Raw genomic sequence first — 16,967 nt, 5'->3', positions numbered from 1 at the left:
CAGCCTGGCCAACATAGTAAAACCCCATCTCTACTAAAAAACACAAAAATTAGTGGGGCATGGCAGCACATGCCTGTAGTCCCAGCTACTTGGGAGGCAGAGGTGGGAGAATTGCTTGAATCTGGGAGATCGAGGCTGTTGTGAGCCAAAATTGTGCCACTGTACTCCAGCGTGGGCGACAAAGTGAAACTCTGTCTCAAAAGAAGAAAAAAGAAAAAAAAATATTTTCAGATAATCTGAAACTAATAAAATTCCTCACTGCAGATATACTAAAAGAAATGCTAAGGGATGACAGTTGGAGATATGAGAAGAAATGAAAGCAACAAAAAGGATAAGTATTGGGGTAAATCTAGAATAAAAAACAATGTTATAATGTCCTGCTGATGTTAAAATAAAGAGAGAATGAAAATGCATGTCAATAATGCTAAAAGTTAGGTATTGATGGAAAATGACATTAAAGTGTTGTAAGAACTTTGCGTTGTCCAGGCCAGGTGCAGTGGCTCACACCTGTAATCCCAGGACTTTGGGAGGGTAAGGCAGATGGATCACCTGAGGTTAGGAGTTCCAGACCAGCCTGGCCAACAAGGTGAAACCCTATCTTTACTAAAAATACAAAAAAATTAGTCGAGCATGGTGGCCTGCACCTGTAGTCCCAGCTACTCACAAGGCTGAGGTGACAGAATCACTTGAAGCCGGGAGCTGGAGGCTGCAGTGAACTGAAATCACACCACTGTACTCCAGCCTGCGCAACAGAGTGAGACTTCATGTCAAACCACCCTGACAAAAACAACAACAAAAAACAAGAACTGGCCGGGCGCGGTGGCTCAAGCCTGTAATCCCAGCACTTTGGGAGGCCGAGGTGGGTGGATCACGAGGTCAAGAGATCGAAACCATGCTGGTCAACATGGTGAAACCCCGTCTCTACTAAAAATACAAAACATTAGCTGGGCATGGTGGTGCGTGCCTGTAATCCCAGCTACTCAGGAGGCTGAGGCAGGAGAATTGCCTGAACCCAGGAGGCGGAGGTTGCAGTGAGCCGAGATTGCGCCATTGCACTCCAGCCTGGGTAACAAGAGCGAAACTCCGTCTCAAAAAAAAAAAAAACAAGAACTTTGCGTAGTCCAGGAAGAGCTAAAAGTACTAACAGATTTCAAAAAGCCAAGGATGCATGTTTTAACATCTAGCAGCCGTTCTCAACCAAAGAACAACGTCCTAATGTCATAAGGCATTCACTATACATATGTTAAATTCTCTCCTATGCCTTTAACAGGGTTTGGGTTTTTAATATATATATATATATATATATTTTTTTTTTTTGGCTTTTTGTTTTGTTTTGTTTTGAAAAAGGGTCTCACTTTGTCACCTAGGGTGAAGTGCAATGGCACAATCACAGCTCCCTACCACCTTGACCTCTTGGGCTCAAGCGATACTCCCACCTCAGCCTCCTGAGAAGCTGGGACTACAGGGGTGTACCACCATACTCAGCTAACTTTTTTTTTTTTTTTGGTAGAGATGGGGTCTCCTTGTGTTACCCAGGCTGGTCTCAAACTCCTGGGCTCAAGTGATCCTCCTGCCTTGGCCTCCCAAACTGCTGGGATTACAGGCATCAGCCACTGCACCTGGCCTCCTACGCATTTTAAAATGGTACTAGCTATGTCCCATCCTTTAGATGATTGTGGAAATAGTTGCTCAAATCCCTTTCTGTAGGGCTTAGTTCTCTTGAAGAAATACAGGTAAGAAGAATGCTGGGGTAATCACTAAAAGAGCAATATGCAAGGATATAACGAATAAATCAACAAAATGGGGAAAGAAAGCAAATCAATCCAAAGGCAAACACAGGAAAGGCAAGATGGGAAACAGCTACAGCAGATGGCAACTTTTAACCAAAGTATTTAAGTAATTCTGTTAAATGCAAACTGTATCAGTGGAATATTAAAAAACTGAATTCAAAGAAGCATAAAGTAGAATGGTGGCTACCAGGGGTTAGGGGATGGGGCGAGGGTTGGGGGCTTGGGGAGATACTGGTCAAAGGATACATAATTTCAGTTAGGAAAAAGGAGTAATTTCAGGAAATCTATTGTATAACATGATGACTATCCTTAGTAACAGTGTATTACATACTTCAAAATTGCTAAGAGAGCAGATTTTAAATGTTCTCACCACAAAGAAATAAGCATTTGAGGTAATACATATGTTAATTAGCTTGATTATATCAGAACATCACGTTGTATGCCATAAACATGTATTCTGTTATGTTACTTTTATTTTATTTTTGTACAGACAGGGTTTCACCATGTTGGCCAGGCTGGTCTTGAACTCCTGGCCTCAAGTGATCCACCAGTCTTGGCTTCCCAAAGTGCTGGGATGATAGGTATGAGGCATTGTGCCCAGACTTTATGTTAATTTTAAAATAAATAAATAGATAGAATGATATAAACTGTATCACTGCTCTAAAAGATTGGATAATAACAAATCCCAATGTATGCCACTTGAAAGATACACTTAAGTAGAATGATACAGAAAAAATGACAATAAATGGATGGGAAAAGATGCACCCTGCAGATTCTAACCAAAAGAAGGCAAGGTATCAGACAAAGCTGACTTCAAAAGGCAAAAGGGGTGGATGATGAGAAATTACTTAATGGGTACAATGTGCATTATTTGGGGAACAGATATGGATACCCTGTCAGCCCTGACTTCACCACTACACAATCTATGCATGTTACAAAAATCACACTTGTATCCCATAACTTTACTAATGTAAAATAAGAACTGGCCCGGCACGGTGGCCAATGCCTGTAATCCTAACACTTTGGGAGGCCAAGGCAAGCAGATCACTTGAGGTCAAGAGTTCGAGACCAGCCTGGCCAACACGGTGAAACCCTGTCTCTACTAAAAATACAAAAATTAGACGGGCATGGTGGCACACGCCTGTAATCCCAGCTACTCGGGAGGCTGAGGCAGGAGAACTGCTTGAACCCGGAAGGTTGCAGCAAGCTGAAATCTCACCATTGCACTCCAGCCTGGGGGACAAGAGCAAAACTCCTTCTCAAAAAAATAAAATAAAATAAGAATAAAAGGCAAAAAGACTATTTAGGATAAAAAGAAATTTCATAATGTATCTAATCCAGTTCTAAATGAGTGCCTAATAACATTGCATCAAAATGTATAAAACGAATGATGATAGAACCTAAAGGAAAAGTAGACAAAGTCTCAATCTTAGGAGATGTCAAGATCACAGTAGTAACAGTACAAGCAAACGCCTCTAATTCCCAGCACCCAGCACAGGCCCAATCAAAATATGCTGACCTGAAAAAGAAATGTACACATCATAGAATTTCCCAGGCAGTTTAAATTTCAAGTATAAAACTGTCTTATTCCCCATGAGGATGGGGGACATCCCCAAATGTCCCTTCTGGACATTTATCTAGAAATTTGGTTTGGAAAACAAAAACAGTGTCTCCACAGGCTCCCTGATACCTTCCTATATTGCCATGTTCTTCTTTCCCCATAGGGTCCTAGGCCCCAGGAGCACTCAGGTGCTGGAGGTGTTTAGAAGGGGTGCCTCTCATACCTGAGCTGCAGCATCTGTCCCAGGAATTCGGGTGGACCGCCTGCGGGTGACGATGACCGATGGCTTGTGCTCAGTGGAGTTCTGGTCAGGACCCTGCCCATCCTCATCAATACTTCCAGCCTGGGCTGCCTCAGTTGGGTCCACAGTCCGCACAGGCACAGACACTGGGATGATGAGGGGTACCATCCCGCTGTCTTCTCGAGCTCGCTTGGTGGCTAAGGCAGGCTCCGAAAACTCCACCTCACACTTGGTAGTTGAGGCCAATACACTTCTCCGCTTCTCTTCAGAGCCACTGACATCCTGGAGAAGACGGGAACAGAAGTGCAGTTTAAAAGATAAAGTCACACAGCCAGGCGCAGTGGCTCACGCCTATAATACCTGCACTTTGGGAGGACAAGGCAAAAGGATCGCTTAAAGCCACAAATTCAAGACCAGGCTAGGCAACACAGTGAGACTCCGTCTCTACAGAAAATAAAACAAAATTAGCTGGGCGTGGTGGCAAACGCCCCAGCTACTCAGGAGGCTGAGGTAGGAGGATTGCCTGAGCCTGGGAAGGTGAGGCTGCAATGAGCCGAGATTGCACCACTGCACTCCAGCCTGTGTGACAGTGATACCCGGTCTCAATAAATAAACATATAAACAAACAAATAAAAGATAAATTCTGCTTTGATCTAGGACGCTCATTCCCACTTAGTGGCTCCCAATGGTCTCCCAACTTGGCTTTTCCCTGACCACCTTTGCTCCAACAATTTTTTTTTTTTTCCCGACAGGGTCTCACTCTGTCACCCAGGCTGGAGTGCAGTGACGTGATCTTGGCTCACTTCAACCTCTGCCTCCTGGGTTCAAACAATTCTCCCACCTTAACCTCCCCAGTAGCTGGGTTTACAGGTATGCTGGCTAATTTTTGTATTTTTTTGTAGAGATGGGGTTTTGCCACGTTGGCCAGGCTAGTCTTGAACTCCTGATCTCAAGTGATCCAATCACCTTGGCCTCCCAAAGTGCTGGGATTACAGGTGTGAGTCATTGAGCCCAGCTTCCTACCACACTTCTAAATACTCTCAAATCCTTGACTAGACCCATAGGTACCCCTAGGCCAAGAAGAAGTCAACTGTCAATACCAAGACCTGGGACCTAGCAGGCTTCGAGGAAGTTTTATGGTGAGAAGCACTTTGATTTATTTGTCTGTTTTTGAGATGAAGTCTCGCTCTGCTGCCCAAGCTGGAGTGCAATGCCGGGATCTCAGCTTACTGCAACCTCCGCCTCTCAAGTTCAAGTGATTCTCATGACTCAGCGTCCCGAGTAGCTAGAATTACAGGTGTGCACCACCATGCCCAGCTAATTTTTGTATTTTTAGTAGAGACAGGGTTTCACCATGTTGGCCAAGCTGATCTTGAACTCCTGCCCTTAGGTGATCTGCCCACCTACCTTGGCCTTCCAAAGTGCTAGGATTACAGGCGTGAGCCACCACACCCGGTCAGAAGCACTTTCTATAGAAGAGAATGGTGTGAGGCTGGGCGCAGTGGCTCACACCTATAATCCCAGCACTTTAGGAGGCTGAGGTGGGTGGATCATCTGAGATCAGGAGTTTGAGAGGAGCCTGGCCAACATGGCAAAACCCAGTCTCTACTAAAAATACAAAAATAGGTCAGGCATGCTGGCAAGCACCTGTAATCCCAGCTACTGGGGAGGCTGAGGTGGGAGAATCACCTGAACCTGGGAGGCAGAGGCTGCAGTGAGCTGAGACTGCACCACAGCACTCTAGCCTGAGTGAGAGTGAGACTCCATTTCAATACATACATACATACATACTCTCCACAACCTGCCTTCTTCCAGGACCTTCCACCCTGGCCTAGAGCAAGGGTCCCCAGATGGCCATCTCCTGCCACAGGTGGCTTACAGATTGGTTTTGTTTGGCCTGCGCAGTGGGTGGCAAATGAAATAGTATCTAATTATTCAAAAAATATTTCTGTGAAAGAAAGTAAGCAAGAACCATGTGGCAAGGTGAAGGGTGGTCTTTGTACTATTTCCCCACAGGCAGTTGGCTAGGGCAAAGTCTGGCTGTCCCTAGGCAAGAAGCAAATCCTGCAGCCTCCCACCTATCCCTGATGTCCTCTGCCAGGTCTGGCTCCACCCCATGCCACTCTCACCTTTGCATTCTGCAGCGAGGCCAGCTCCACCGCCTTCTGGGCCAGGGTCAGCAAATTGGCCTCCTGGGATGCCCGGCGCCTCCGTCGTGTGCTCTGGATCACGCCGCCCCGTAGCACCTGTCCACAGTCCCCTGTGCTCACTGCCCTCATGCCCTCCTCGATGCCCATGGCAGGAGCCTCTCGCTCCCGGCCATTGGGTGCTAGTCTCTCCCCATCAGGCAGTAACTGCGACTCCCTCAGTTCCAGTGGGAATCCCAGTGCTTCAGGATGGGGCTGCCCCAGGGCGCCAGGTGGTGGCTGCTGCAGGGGCCAGTGATGTAGGAACAGGTTGCCAGTGGGCTCCTGCCCAGGTTGGGTGCCAGCCCCATCCAGGGCAGTGGGAGGCAGGATACCCTCCTTAGAGAGGCGGCGGGAGCGGCGAGGGAAGGGGATCTGGACCTGAGGTAGCGCCGGCTGCGGGGCTGACTCCTGCAGGAGGGCCTTGCGCAGTTCTGGGTTCATATCAGGGTTTGGGGGGAAGGGGTAGGGTGCCATGCTGTGGTGAGCCAGGTGGGACTGTCCTAGTGGTCCAGCCGGCTGCAGGCCAAAGTCCTGGGGTTGCTGTGAGGGTGGCTGCTGCATGGGGTAGAAGTTCTCAAAGAGTGGCATCTGGGGTAGGGCCGCCTGCTGCTGCTGCTGTTGCTGCTGCTGCTGCTGCTGCTGTTGCTGCTGCTGCTGCTGCTGCTGCTGCTTTTGTGGGGGGAAGGCAGCCACTGGGTTTGGGGGCGGTGGGCCCTGCCGGAAGACCTGCCGGTTCACCTGGTGGCCAAATGCCAGCTGGAAGGGTTGCAGGGGCAGCGACTGGTTTGGGGGTTTCTTGGTTGCATGGAAAGAATTCAGGGATGCCTGGGTCCGCCCTACCTCCAGCTGCACCTTCTGTGGCATCATTGGCCGCACATTTCCATAGCGGTCCAGCTGTGGGCCCCCTGCTTTCTCCCGCTTCAGTGCCTCAGGGTGGTTATAGTAAGTCGGGACTCCCACTCCAGGATGAGGGCTCCCCTTGGGTGTACTGTAGAGGGACAGACTGTGGCAGTTCCATGTTGAATGGGGTGGAGGCTGGCCTGGCTGCTGCTGCCAGCTGCCATCACTGACACCCCCACCTCCTCCACGCTCTGGGCCCCGCCCTGGAGCCATCACAGAGTTGGGCCATTTTACTGAAGCCACCTGCTGGGACAGCATGGCTGCCGAGGTCCGCTCAGGCCCATACACCACAGAGTTCAGCAGGGCCAGGCTACTGGGAGGGGGCAGTTCCACAGGCTGAGAGGTGGAGGCTGCCCCTCCAGGGCCCTCATGTCCAATGTACTGCTCCTCCTTCACTCTGATGGACTGCTGGGGGGGCTGCAGGGGAGGGGGCTGCTCCTTGGGAGCTGGTTCCTGGCTGCTGAAGAGGGAACGCTTCCGCTTGTTCTGAGCCTTGGGCTGGGCCTGGAGGTTCATGATGTGGCCAACTAAGCCCTGGCAGTGAGATCCACTTCACCAGTTGCCCATTCCCTGATGAAATGTCCTGCTGGAAGCTGGGCTCTAGTCCAGGGGCCAGGGAGGGCAGAGTAGGGGCAGAGGAAGACGCTGGACAATGTGGTCAGGCACTGGGATAAAGAACTGCCGGCTCTTCCTTCCTCTTCCAGAGAGGCTCTGGGGCTCAGCCACTCTTCTCAGTTCATGATGCTCACAGAGTCCTGGTGCCTGCAGAGGGAAGGGCAGGGATACTGTCAGCCACAGCCTCCCAAGATGTCCCGAATGTCAGCACAAGTGTAAGAAAAGGGGCCTCCAAGGGCCTTCGGTCCCACCACCTCATCACAGGGACAGGCCCAAAGTCACAGAGTAGCATTGGTGAGGCAGGAGCCAGAACCTGCAGGGGAGCTGCCAGGAGGGCAGGAGAATCAGCTGCACCTCCCAGGGCACTGTGACTCTCTTGTTCCACCACCTCACCCTTCTGGTTCGGCTCCAGGACTGCCTGCATCTGGCTGTGTTATTTGTGCACTGCATAAAGGCACATTCTGAGGAACAAGCGGAGCTGACATCCAGCCCAAGCCCCTCCAGCCCAGCTGAGAAAGGGGCAGCAAAAGCCACACTGGGTTCCCCTCTGCTCTTAACCCAGGACCCAGCCCCCTGGGTGGCCAGACCTGGTCCTCCTGGCACACATCTGTCTATGCAGGAGCCTCCCACCAGACCCAGAAGGATCTTTGTCCAGCCAGTGCCTCCTCTGACACTCCGAGCACATCTCAGGATCGGGAAGTGCAGAGGACAGGGTCATTCCTGACACGGACACTCCATCTGTGCAGCCACAGGGTTGGAAGTCCCACCAGGCCCTTTTAAGAGTTCAGGGCCCTGGGTCAGACTCACCATCCATTACACGGAGGCCTGCAGGTAAGGCCCCAGGAGGGTGTGTGCAGTCCTAGCCCCACCCTGGGAAGAGCTACTAGGTGGGGCTCTGGCTGCCAGAGTCTTCCCCAAACTTGCACAGAACCTGTTTTGCAACCCTGGCAGGCTGGAGGCAGGATCCAGGCCAAGAGCTGGTCAGCAGCTGATCCCGCCCTTGTCCGACCCCAGCCCCTTCCACTGCTGAAGAGCCCCTGGCAAATAGTGTAACTCAGATCATAGAGGGTGCAGATTGCTAGAACTCAGTTCCAGAAGGTTTCTCCATGATACTGTCATGACTAAAGTACACAGTTTTTCTGTTTTAGTTTTGTAACTTGATTTTTTTTTTTTTTGAGACGGAGTTTCGCTCTTGTTACCCAGGCTGGAGTGCAATGGCGCAATCTCGGCTCACCGCAACCTCTGCCTCCTGGGTTCAGGCAATTCTCCTGCCTCAGCCTCCTGAGTAGTAGCTGGGATTACAGGCACGCGCCACCATACCCAGCTAATTTTTTGTATTTTTAGTAGAGACGGGGTTTCACCAGGTTGACCAGGATGGTCTCGATCTCTCGACCTCGTGATCCACCCGCCTCGGCCTCCCAAAGTGCTGGGATTACAGGCTTGAGCCACCGTGCCCGGCCTTGTAACTTGATTTTTAAAAACGGTTGCTATACAACAGAATCTAGACCTGTATTTTACAACTTACATAGCTGCTTGCATGTATTTTTAAAGACTTTTTCTTCCCTCAGAGTGCTGATTGGGTTTTGTTTTTTTCCTAGGAAGTTGGTAGGTGTGGGAGCTACATGGCCCACCTCTTTCCCCAGTAAGATTCTGGTACCGGGGAGGAGGGGAAGACAGCTCGGGCAGCTCAGAAGAGGAAATCTCAGGCCCTAGATGCTCCAGGTCATTGTTAGCAACCCCAGCAGCTCCCAGGAAACCCGCAGGGAGAATCGGAGGGCAGGGCTGGGCGGGAACAGTGTCCTGACTACACCCAGTGCGGCCTGCCCCCAGCACCGGGAATGCCCCTCCCAGCCTATCGCTCCACTGCAGGCTTCCGCAGCTCCCCAGCCCCTGTGCTCCTGGAGCCTGCCTGCCTCCTGCCCGCCTGCGTGACTCACAGAGGCCCCCTCCCTATCTTTCACTTTCACCCAGCACCCAGAAAGGGAGTAACTTCCTCCTCCATTTCCTTCCTTAGCTCCCAGGCCTTGAAGAGAGTTAGAAAGACCCTCCTCACGTGCAGCCTTTGTCTTCTCATATATGAAACCAGAGGGAGGGAGAGGCACAGAGACTAGGAGGGCATCCAAGTTACCCTGACCCCCAGCGAGAGGGCGAGTGGGGTGATATGGACAAGAAGTGGAGAGCTAGGGGCCAGAAAAATAACCTTTCTCTTGCTTTTAAACTCGCTTTCCCTGACAGCCAACCTAATTCAGAGCAGGGACCCAAATCACCCTGGGCACCCCCGTGAAGCTGCAGGGTGGGACCGTCTAGCTCCACCTCTCCGAGGGAACATCAAGCCCACAGAACTAGAATTGCGTGTCTGCAGAAGCAAGACAGAGGAAGGAAGAATGTGCGCCAGCCTGGCAGGCCCACGTGCCTCCAGGGGGCTGCGAGCCCCTTCAGTGGCCGCGCACACACACTCACACCTCCCTCTGTCATAGCCCTGTCGCCTTGTGAGCCACAACACGGGCTTGAGGCCTGGAGCAAGGGAAGATCCACGTGGCGGGCAGGTCTGGATGCACGTGCCAATGTGAATCTGATGGCTGTTCCAGCGCCTCTCACAGGAGGAGAAAGGGGGGCGCCAACAGCTCCAGGACTAGCCTGCAGAGGGCAGGGGCCAGAGGCGAGACGCAGGTTTTACAGGGGCTTACCCTCAGCTGTATGGTCAGGCCCGGCGGAGCTGGGCCCAGCTGGCCAGCCTCCTACTCTCACCCTGCACATCAAGGAGGGCCATCATTCAGGACACCACAGCAGACTCTGAAGCTGAGACAGAGACTTGCTTTGAAAAAATCAAGGGAACTGGTATGGGGAAGGCTGAATCACCCCAGAAGCTTCCTGCTGCAGAGGCCTCTCTGTTACCCTCACTGAGGAGCTAAGGATGCCAGGGGCATGGACATTCAGGCCTGGAACCTCAGAGAAGAAAGGTCATCGGCTAGGGGTGGAGAGAAGACTGGAAGATACTGGCAACGTGGGAGGAAGGCTGGAGGGGCACACCTAGGCAGCAGGGCACTAAGTAGTCACAGGAGTAATGGTGATGGTGATGGTGATGGGGTACCTGTGTCAGGCAGGTTGTACGTGCTTCGCATCCTTTAAATTCCCACCATGGCCTTATGAGGTAGGTGTTGCAGGTATTTACAGGTTAGCTGGATGAAGCTCAGAGGGGCTATGTAAGTTGCCTATGGTCACACAGTCATTATGAGGCAAGTCAGGACTAGAACCCAGGTCTGTCTAACTCTAAGATCAAGCTCTTCTTCCTTATCCCCAAGACATGCCACTAAGATCCCAGACCCCTCTTCATACACCTCCCTTCCACAGCACACTCCACACTACCTCCAAGCAAGGATTTTCTAGACACAGATATCCCTCCTCACTGGCACTGGGAAGCCCCTTACCCTCTGCCTGAACCTTTGGCAGGTGCTCTCTCCCATTCTCCCCAAATACAGCTGACACCCTTGACCCTACAGGAAGGGAGGGCAGAGAAGGGTCTCACCACAGAGGGGTCAAGCAGATGTGTGAGGTCTACCTGCAGGGAGGCCTAAAACACTTCCTCCTGCTCTACCCACTCTAGCCCCTGCTCTGGGCCTGGACTCTCCAGCTCCTGCAACCCCATCCCGGGCTAAGTTGCTGCTGGTGGTGCCTCCAGCTCTCAGACCCCATGGGCTCCTCCCAGCCTACAACTCAGGGTCGGGACTCTGCTACTTCTTCCCATTTTTTCTACCTGACCCCTACTGCCCTGTCCCTCAGGTGGAAGTCAAACTGCCCTTCCTCACAGTGAGGAAGAGGAAGGACGACACCTCCAAAGGCTGCTGAACTACGGGCCTAGTCCCCGAGGTTGCAGGGAAGAGGATGTAATGAGGAACTCCTGCCAGCAGCTCAGCCCCGGGACCAGCTGCAGGGCCTCTGACAACGGATGCAGGAACACTGCAAAGGAAACCCACAGTCACCACGTGGCCCCAGACTCTGCAACCTGCCCTGTCAGTCTGTTTGATTGTCTGTCACGCTCTATTCACTTTTCCCTTCCTCCAGGCTCCTCTCTGCTGCAACCAACCCTTGACTAGACCCACAGGTACCCATGGGCCAAAGAGAAGGCAACAGTCAAGATCAAGGCCTGGGATCTAGCAGGCTTTAGGAAGTTCTATGGTAAGAAGCACTTTCACTCTATAGAAGAAAGCAGTGTGCACAAGAAAACAAAACAGTGCTGACCCCATGTCTTTGTTTTGCAGACACATGAGGGAAGATGCTAGAAAGGCCTTTGGGTGTTCAGTGGTGATGGTGACACCACCTCTTCCAGGATGTCAGCTCAAATACATACTGCTCCCCAAGTGCCATTAGCAGCCCAGCCGCACACCCCATACTGGCTGGCCGACCCCAGGGGAAGCCAGTGAGCTATCACTACAGGGCAAGGGGCCAGGCAGTGGCCACAGGAGTGTCAAGGACACTCACTAGTCCACTTGGGGCAATCAGTGTGTCCATTTGAGAAGCAAGACTGTTGTGAGTCAAGGTCACATGGGCCAGGGAGGAGATGCTAACTTGATCTCAGCAGCTGCAGGGGCTCAGCTCTGACCTAGGGGTGAGAGTCGACCTGAGGGCCCCTGCCCTTGGAGGCTAATACTCCAAGCTCCCACTCTTTTGGCCTGGGCCACCCCGGCCTCACAAGCTCAGCACTAGGAAGAGGGGAGTCAAAGGTCATATGTCTGTCACCCAAGGGCAAGACAGGCTCAAACAAGGCCCTGAGTCTCCAAGTGAGTCAGTTCTCTGAGCTGTCTTAGGACAAAGTCTAAACTCCCTGCCCTGTCCACAAGTCCCTGAAGACCTTGGCTCCCGCCAGCTCTCTCGACAGTCCATGCTTGAGCCAGGGCCTCCAACGTGCTCTTCTTGCTTTGTTTCCAGGTCCTTGACCAGGCTGTACCCCTTCCTAGGACATCTTCTCACTCTTTTCATCTGGCCAGATCCTATTCGTCTTTCAGGCTACAGACACTGCTTCCACCAGGAAACCTTTCCTGACCCCAGAGCTGATAGGAGCTGAACTACGAGCCTCTAACACACTGTGCATGGCACACACAATCCCAGGTGCCTGCTTCGTCATCCCCAGCAGACAGCAGGCTCCACGGGGCAGGGCTGGCAGACCGTTGTACCTTGCACTTGGTTTGTATCTGCCTGTCGCGATGCTCATTCAAGATTGCACCCAAGGTGAGTCAGAACCATGCCTGGCAGAGGCGACACTCACAGCCAGCATTCCCGCCCTGGGTTCCTACCTGCTCCTGACTTCTGGGCTCTCTGATGCATATCAGAGCTCCTCAAGATGCTGGGATGAAGTGAAAAGGCCCAGCCTGGGGTCCCACCCCACCCCTGGCCCCAGTCTCTCTCTACCTATATGGAACACAAATCCTTCTCCCTGCTGGCCCACAAGCCACCTGCCCTTGATTGTCACCTGCTGCCCCACACCACATGTAGGCCAACTGGAAAAGTGCCAGCTCTACTGTTGCCCTCCACCCCACTTTTCCAGGCTTCCACCCCCACCTAGACTGTGGCCAGGGACATAAGCCTATGGGTCTGTTTACCTCATACCCTGACATGGTTGGATCTCAAGATACTAAGGTCTGGCCAGGATGCCAGGGAGCCATAACAAGCACCTCCCCCCACCCAGGGGAGCACGGCATGGCCCAGCTGGCCCCCTCATCTGGGCTCACATCCTGAAAAGCTCTCTCAGTCATTCTGAGGTCTCCACATACAGCCAGACTGGGTAAGTGGCCTGGAAGTGTCATCTTGGGCCAGCTAGAGTCGTCCAGGCCCCTAGACAAACCTCCCCTCTGGACCCCATCTACAATGGCACATGCACCCCACCAACCAGGACTTCACGCACAGGCCAGTGTACCCCATTTCTGTAAGCCACGGGGCACATAAGCCCTATTGGGGGTTTGCAAACCAATAAGGAAGGAGGCTCTGATACAACGGACGTAGACCTGACTTCCACAAGCGTTATTTTCCCTGGGAGCATGAGAGAGCAAACAAGAGGCCCTATGGTCAGCCCATTCCCAATCCAGAGAGTCCCTGGACCATCACTTCTCTGGACTGAACTTCAGCTCTGAAATGCGGATCCCAGGCCAACAAGCCAGAGAGTCACAAGTCCCAGGGGTCTCAGCCATCAAGCTGCTCCGGATCAGAAGCTTGGCCAGGGTTCAAGCTACCTGCAGTTTGAGCTTTCACAGTAAAAATGCCAACACTGAGATGCTTTTAAAGGGATATGTGTAAGAGGAATCCTTTCAGGCCCTTTGAGGCACTCTCAGGGCTCTGTCCAGGCTTCTGCCTTGATTGCTTCCCTCCCCCACAGCCCCACATGCCCACAGGGTGTCCATGGGAAGCTGGGATAGCAAGGTTGGCTTTGCAAGGAGGGGTGGGTGTTGGGCTGCTAATGTGGAGAAAAAACAGTCATGAGCAAAGCCAGAAAAGGATTAAGCCTCCAGGCTCAGCTTTTGCCTGCACTGAAGGGACTGCCTGCCTTCCTCCTGGGCAAAGGCCACGAATCACAGGCAGCCCAAGAAAGCCTCTTCCAGCAGGACCCAGGGAGGAAGCAGGCAGGTTTAGGCTTCCTCTGCAGGAGACTCAGCAGCTGTTTCGGCAGCCAGGTCCTCAAGAGACTAAACCTCTGGGGAGGGCCTCCTGAGACCACTGGGGTCCTTGGTCTGTCTCCCCACAACCCTCTCTAGGCCCTACGCAGCTGGGCCCACCACTGGAGGCGGCTTCAGCTCCTCACTCCCCTTCTGGAAAGGCCTGGCTCCACAGCAAGGCTAGGGCAGGGCTCTCTGAAGTCTGTGCCTGAGCACCCCGGTGCCAGACTCTGCCTTGGGCCAAGACACAGATGAGACGACTCACAGGGGCCTCCATTGACATTGCTCTGCCCAGCCCACTCCCCTACCATACACCCTCCCTGCTGCAGCTCTGCAGGCCGGCCTGCTGCCCCTTCATCCACTCCACGAGCATTTGCTGAGCACTTGCTGCAAGCCAGGCTCAGGGAGACACAGAGACAAGGCACAGTTCCTACCCTCCCAGAGCTTCCAGGCCGGTGGGGAGAGAGATACAGAAACACACGCTAATTATAAGGCAAGGCAGCCCGTGCAGGCGTTAGAGGTAAGCGACCTCTGGGGACCCCTGTGGCACCTCCCTGACTTTGAGCCTCCCCTAGAGCTGTTCCTTCTGCCTAGAAGGCCTGCCTCCACTCTCACAATCTGTTTCTCTCAAGGTCTACCTCCTCCAGCTAGCTCTCCAGCACATACTGTTGTCACCCCTCTGAATCTTCATGCTCTTATACCACTATCCCATAATGCTTCTTCAATTCCCTTCTGTTCCTGCACAGAGCCTGAGCAGCAGGGCCTGGAGACAGCATGATCCAAGGTAGAGAGCAGTGACTGCTTGTCAGGTAACCAGCAGATGTCTGGTCCAGGAGCTGCCACTCACTGGTTCCTGCCTTTGAGGAGCTTAAGAGCCTGGGGTGGGAAGAGATCTGCATCCAGGGACCAAAGAAACACTTTTTAAAAACCAAGTGCCACGTGTAACAGCAGCCACCAGAACTAGCTGCATGCCAAATATGAGAGAGTACTGCTTATTCCCAACTGAGAAATGAGGAAAGGCTGACTCTGAAAGTAACTTGTCCCAGTTCACAGAGCTCATGACTAAGGAGTCAAGATTCAAATCTAAGCCTCCTGCCCCCAAACCAGGTTTCTCTCTGTCACTGAGTCAATACCCATCTGTGTGGATGTCAAGCAGTAGTTCTTAAACCTCAGTGTGTGCAATAAAACCACCCTGAGAGACTGGTTCATGGGTCTGGTGGGGTGGGGGTCGGGGGTGGGAAGAGCAGGATGGGGAATCTAGGATGCTTCACAAGCAGCCAGGTGGTGTCCAGGCACTGGAGCAGGGGATAGGCTAAAGGGTCATGGCCAGGCATGGTGAAGTTTCCCAGGACCCACCACTCCCCATTCCCCAAAGGCACTACCTGCCAGAGTGCTGTGCCCTGCCCAGGAGACATGAGGGGTCGCATAGAGCCCTGAGGAGACTACATTCAGCCAGTCTTAGAGTTGATTATGGCTCTTACCGCGCCTGGAACCCAACGGAGTGCCCATGTTTACTGAGCACTTATTATTCGCCAGGCACTGTTAAGTGCATTGCAGGCAGCATCTTATTTAACCCTTACAGTTCTGTGTCCCATTCTTTACAGGCCAGGAATGGTATACTTAAGAATATCTATTTAACACAAAAGAAGACAGTAATGGAAGAACAAAAGAATAAAAAAGGCATGAGAAATATAGAAATCAAATCACAAAATAGCAGCACAAATCCTACCTTATCCATAATTACTTTAAATGTGAATGCAATAAATATCTAATCAAAAGGCAGAGGTTGGCAGAATGGACTTTGAAACAAAATATGCAATTACATGGCAGATGGACTTTTTAAAAAAGGTGCAATTTCTTTAGAAAAAGAAACACACTTTACATTTAGAGATACAAATAGGTTGGAAGTAATTAACAGGGCATGGTGGCACATGCCTGTAATGCCAGCTACTCAGGAGGCTGAGGCAGAAGAATCATTTGAACCCAGGAGGCAGAGGTTGCAGTGAGCTCAGATGGCGCCACTGCACTCCAGCCTGGGTGACAGAGCAAGAGTCTATCTCAAAAAAGAAAAAAGAAAGTAAATGATGGAAAAAGAGAGATTATGCAAACAGCCAAAAGACAGTTGGAATGGCTATACTAATAACAGACAAAATAGACTTTAAGACAAAAACTGTTATTAAAGACAAAGAACACTTTATAACGATCAACGTGTCTATCCCTCAGGAAGCTATACCAGTTATAGACATGCATGTACTTAACAGAGTCCCAAAATACATAAAGCAAAAACTGTCAGAATTGAAAGGAAAAATAAGCAACTCAATAGTTAGAAACTTAAATACTCTACATTTTTCATTTTATTTTATACATACACATGAGAGAGAAAACACTCTAAATACTGAACAGTACAACGAAATAAAAGATCGACAAGGAAATAGAAGATTTAGGCCCTATAAACCATCAACCTAGGAGACCTATATAGAACTCTCCACCTAACAACAGCAAAATACACATGAATACTCACTCTTCTCAAGAGCACACAGATACTGCAGCCGTGGGTGAACTGTTTTTTGTTTGTTTGTTTTGTTTCTTTTTTAAAAAGAGCAGGCCTGGCCAGGCTTGGTGGCTCACGCCTATAATCCCAGCACTTTGGGAGGCCGAGGCAGGTGGATCATGAGGTCAAGAGATCGAGGCCATCCTGGCCAACACGGCGAAACCCCATCTCTACTAAAAATACAAAAATTAGCTGGGCATGGTGGTGCGCGCCTGTAGTCCCAGCTACTCAGGAGGCTGAGGCAGGAGAATTGCTTGAACCCAGGAGGTGGAGGTTGCGGTGAGCCGAGATCGCGCCATTGCACTCCAGCCTGAGTAACAAGAGCGAAACTCCGTCTCAAAAAAAAAAAAAAAAAAAAAAAAGCAGGCCCAGTGCAGTGGCTCACACTTAAATCCCCAAATTTTGGGAGGCCAAGGTGGGAGGATCACTTGAGCCCATGAGCTTGAGACGAGCCTGGGCAACAAAACGAGACCCCG

General features: G+C 51.5%; 1 protein-coding gene across 3 annotated transcripts in view; it reads right to left on the bottom strand.

Annotated features, from left to right (window-relative positions):
- The window catches only part of MIDEAS (mitotic deacetylase associated SANT domain protein), a 76,781-nt gene that overhangs the window by 20,156 nt on the left and 39,658 nt on the right, over window positions 1-16,967 (bottom strand). For all 3 annotated transcript variants that reach the window (XM_010335255.3, XM_039468968.2, XM_074393004.1), the window contains exons 2-3: window positions 5,722-7,443; window positions 3,575-3,874 (exon numbers count right to left, since the gene is read on the bottom strand). In XM_010335255.3, the coding sequence (XP_010333557.3) occupies window positions 3,575-3,874; window positions 5,722-7,197 (1,776 nt within the window). In that variant the 5' untranslated portion in view covers window positions 7,198-7,443. The remainder of the gene's footprint in view (window positions 1-3,574; window positions 3,875-5,721; window positions 7,444-16,967) is intronic.

Source organism: Saimiri boliviensis, chromosome 2 (assembly GCF_048565385.1).
Source record: "Saimiri boliviensis isolate mSaiBol1 chromosome 2, mSaiBol1.pri, whole genome shotgun sequence".
Classification (NCBI taxonomy): domain Eukaryota; kingdom Metazoa; phylum Chordata; class Mammalia; order Primates; family Cebidae; genus Saimiri; species Saimiri boliviensis.
This window is presented reverse-complemented; position numbering and strand designations above follow the sequence as displayed.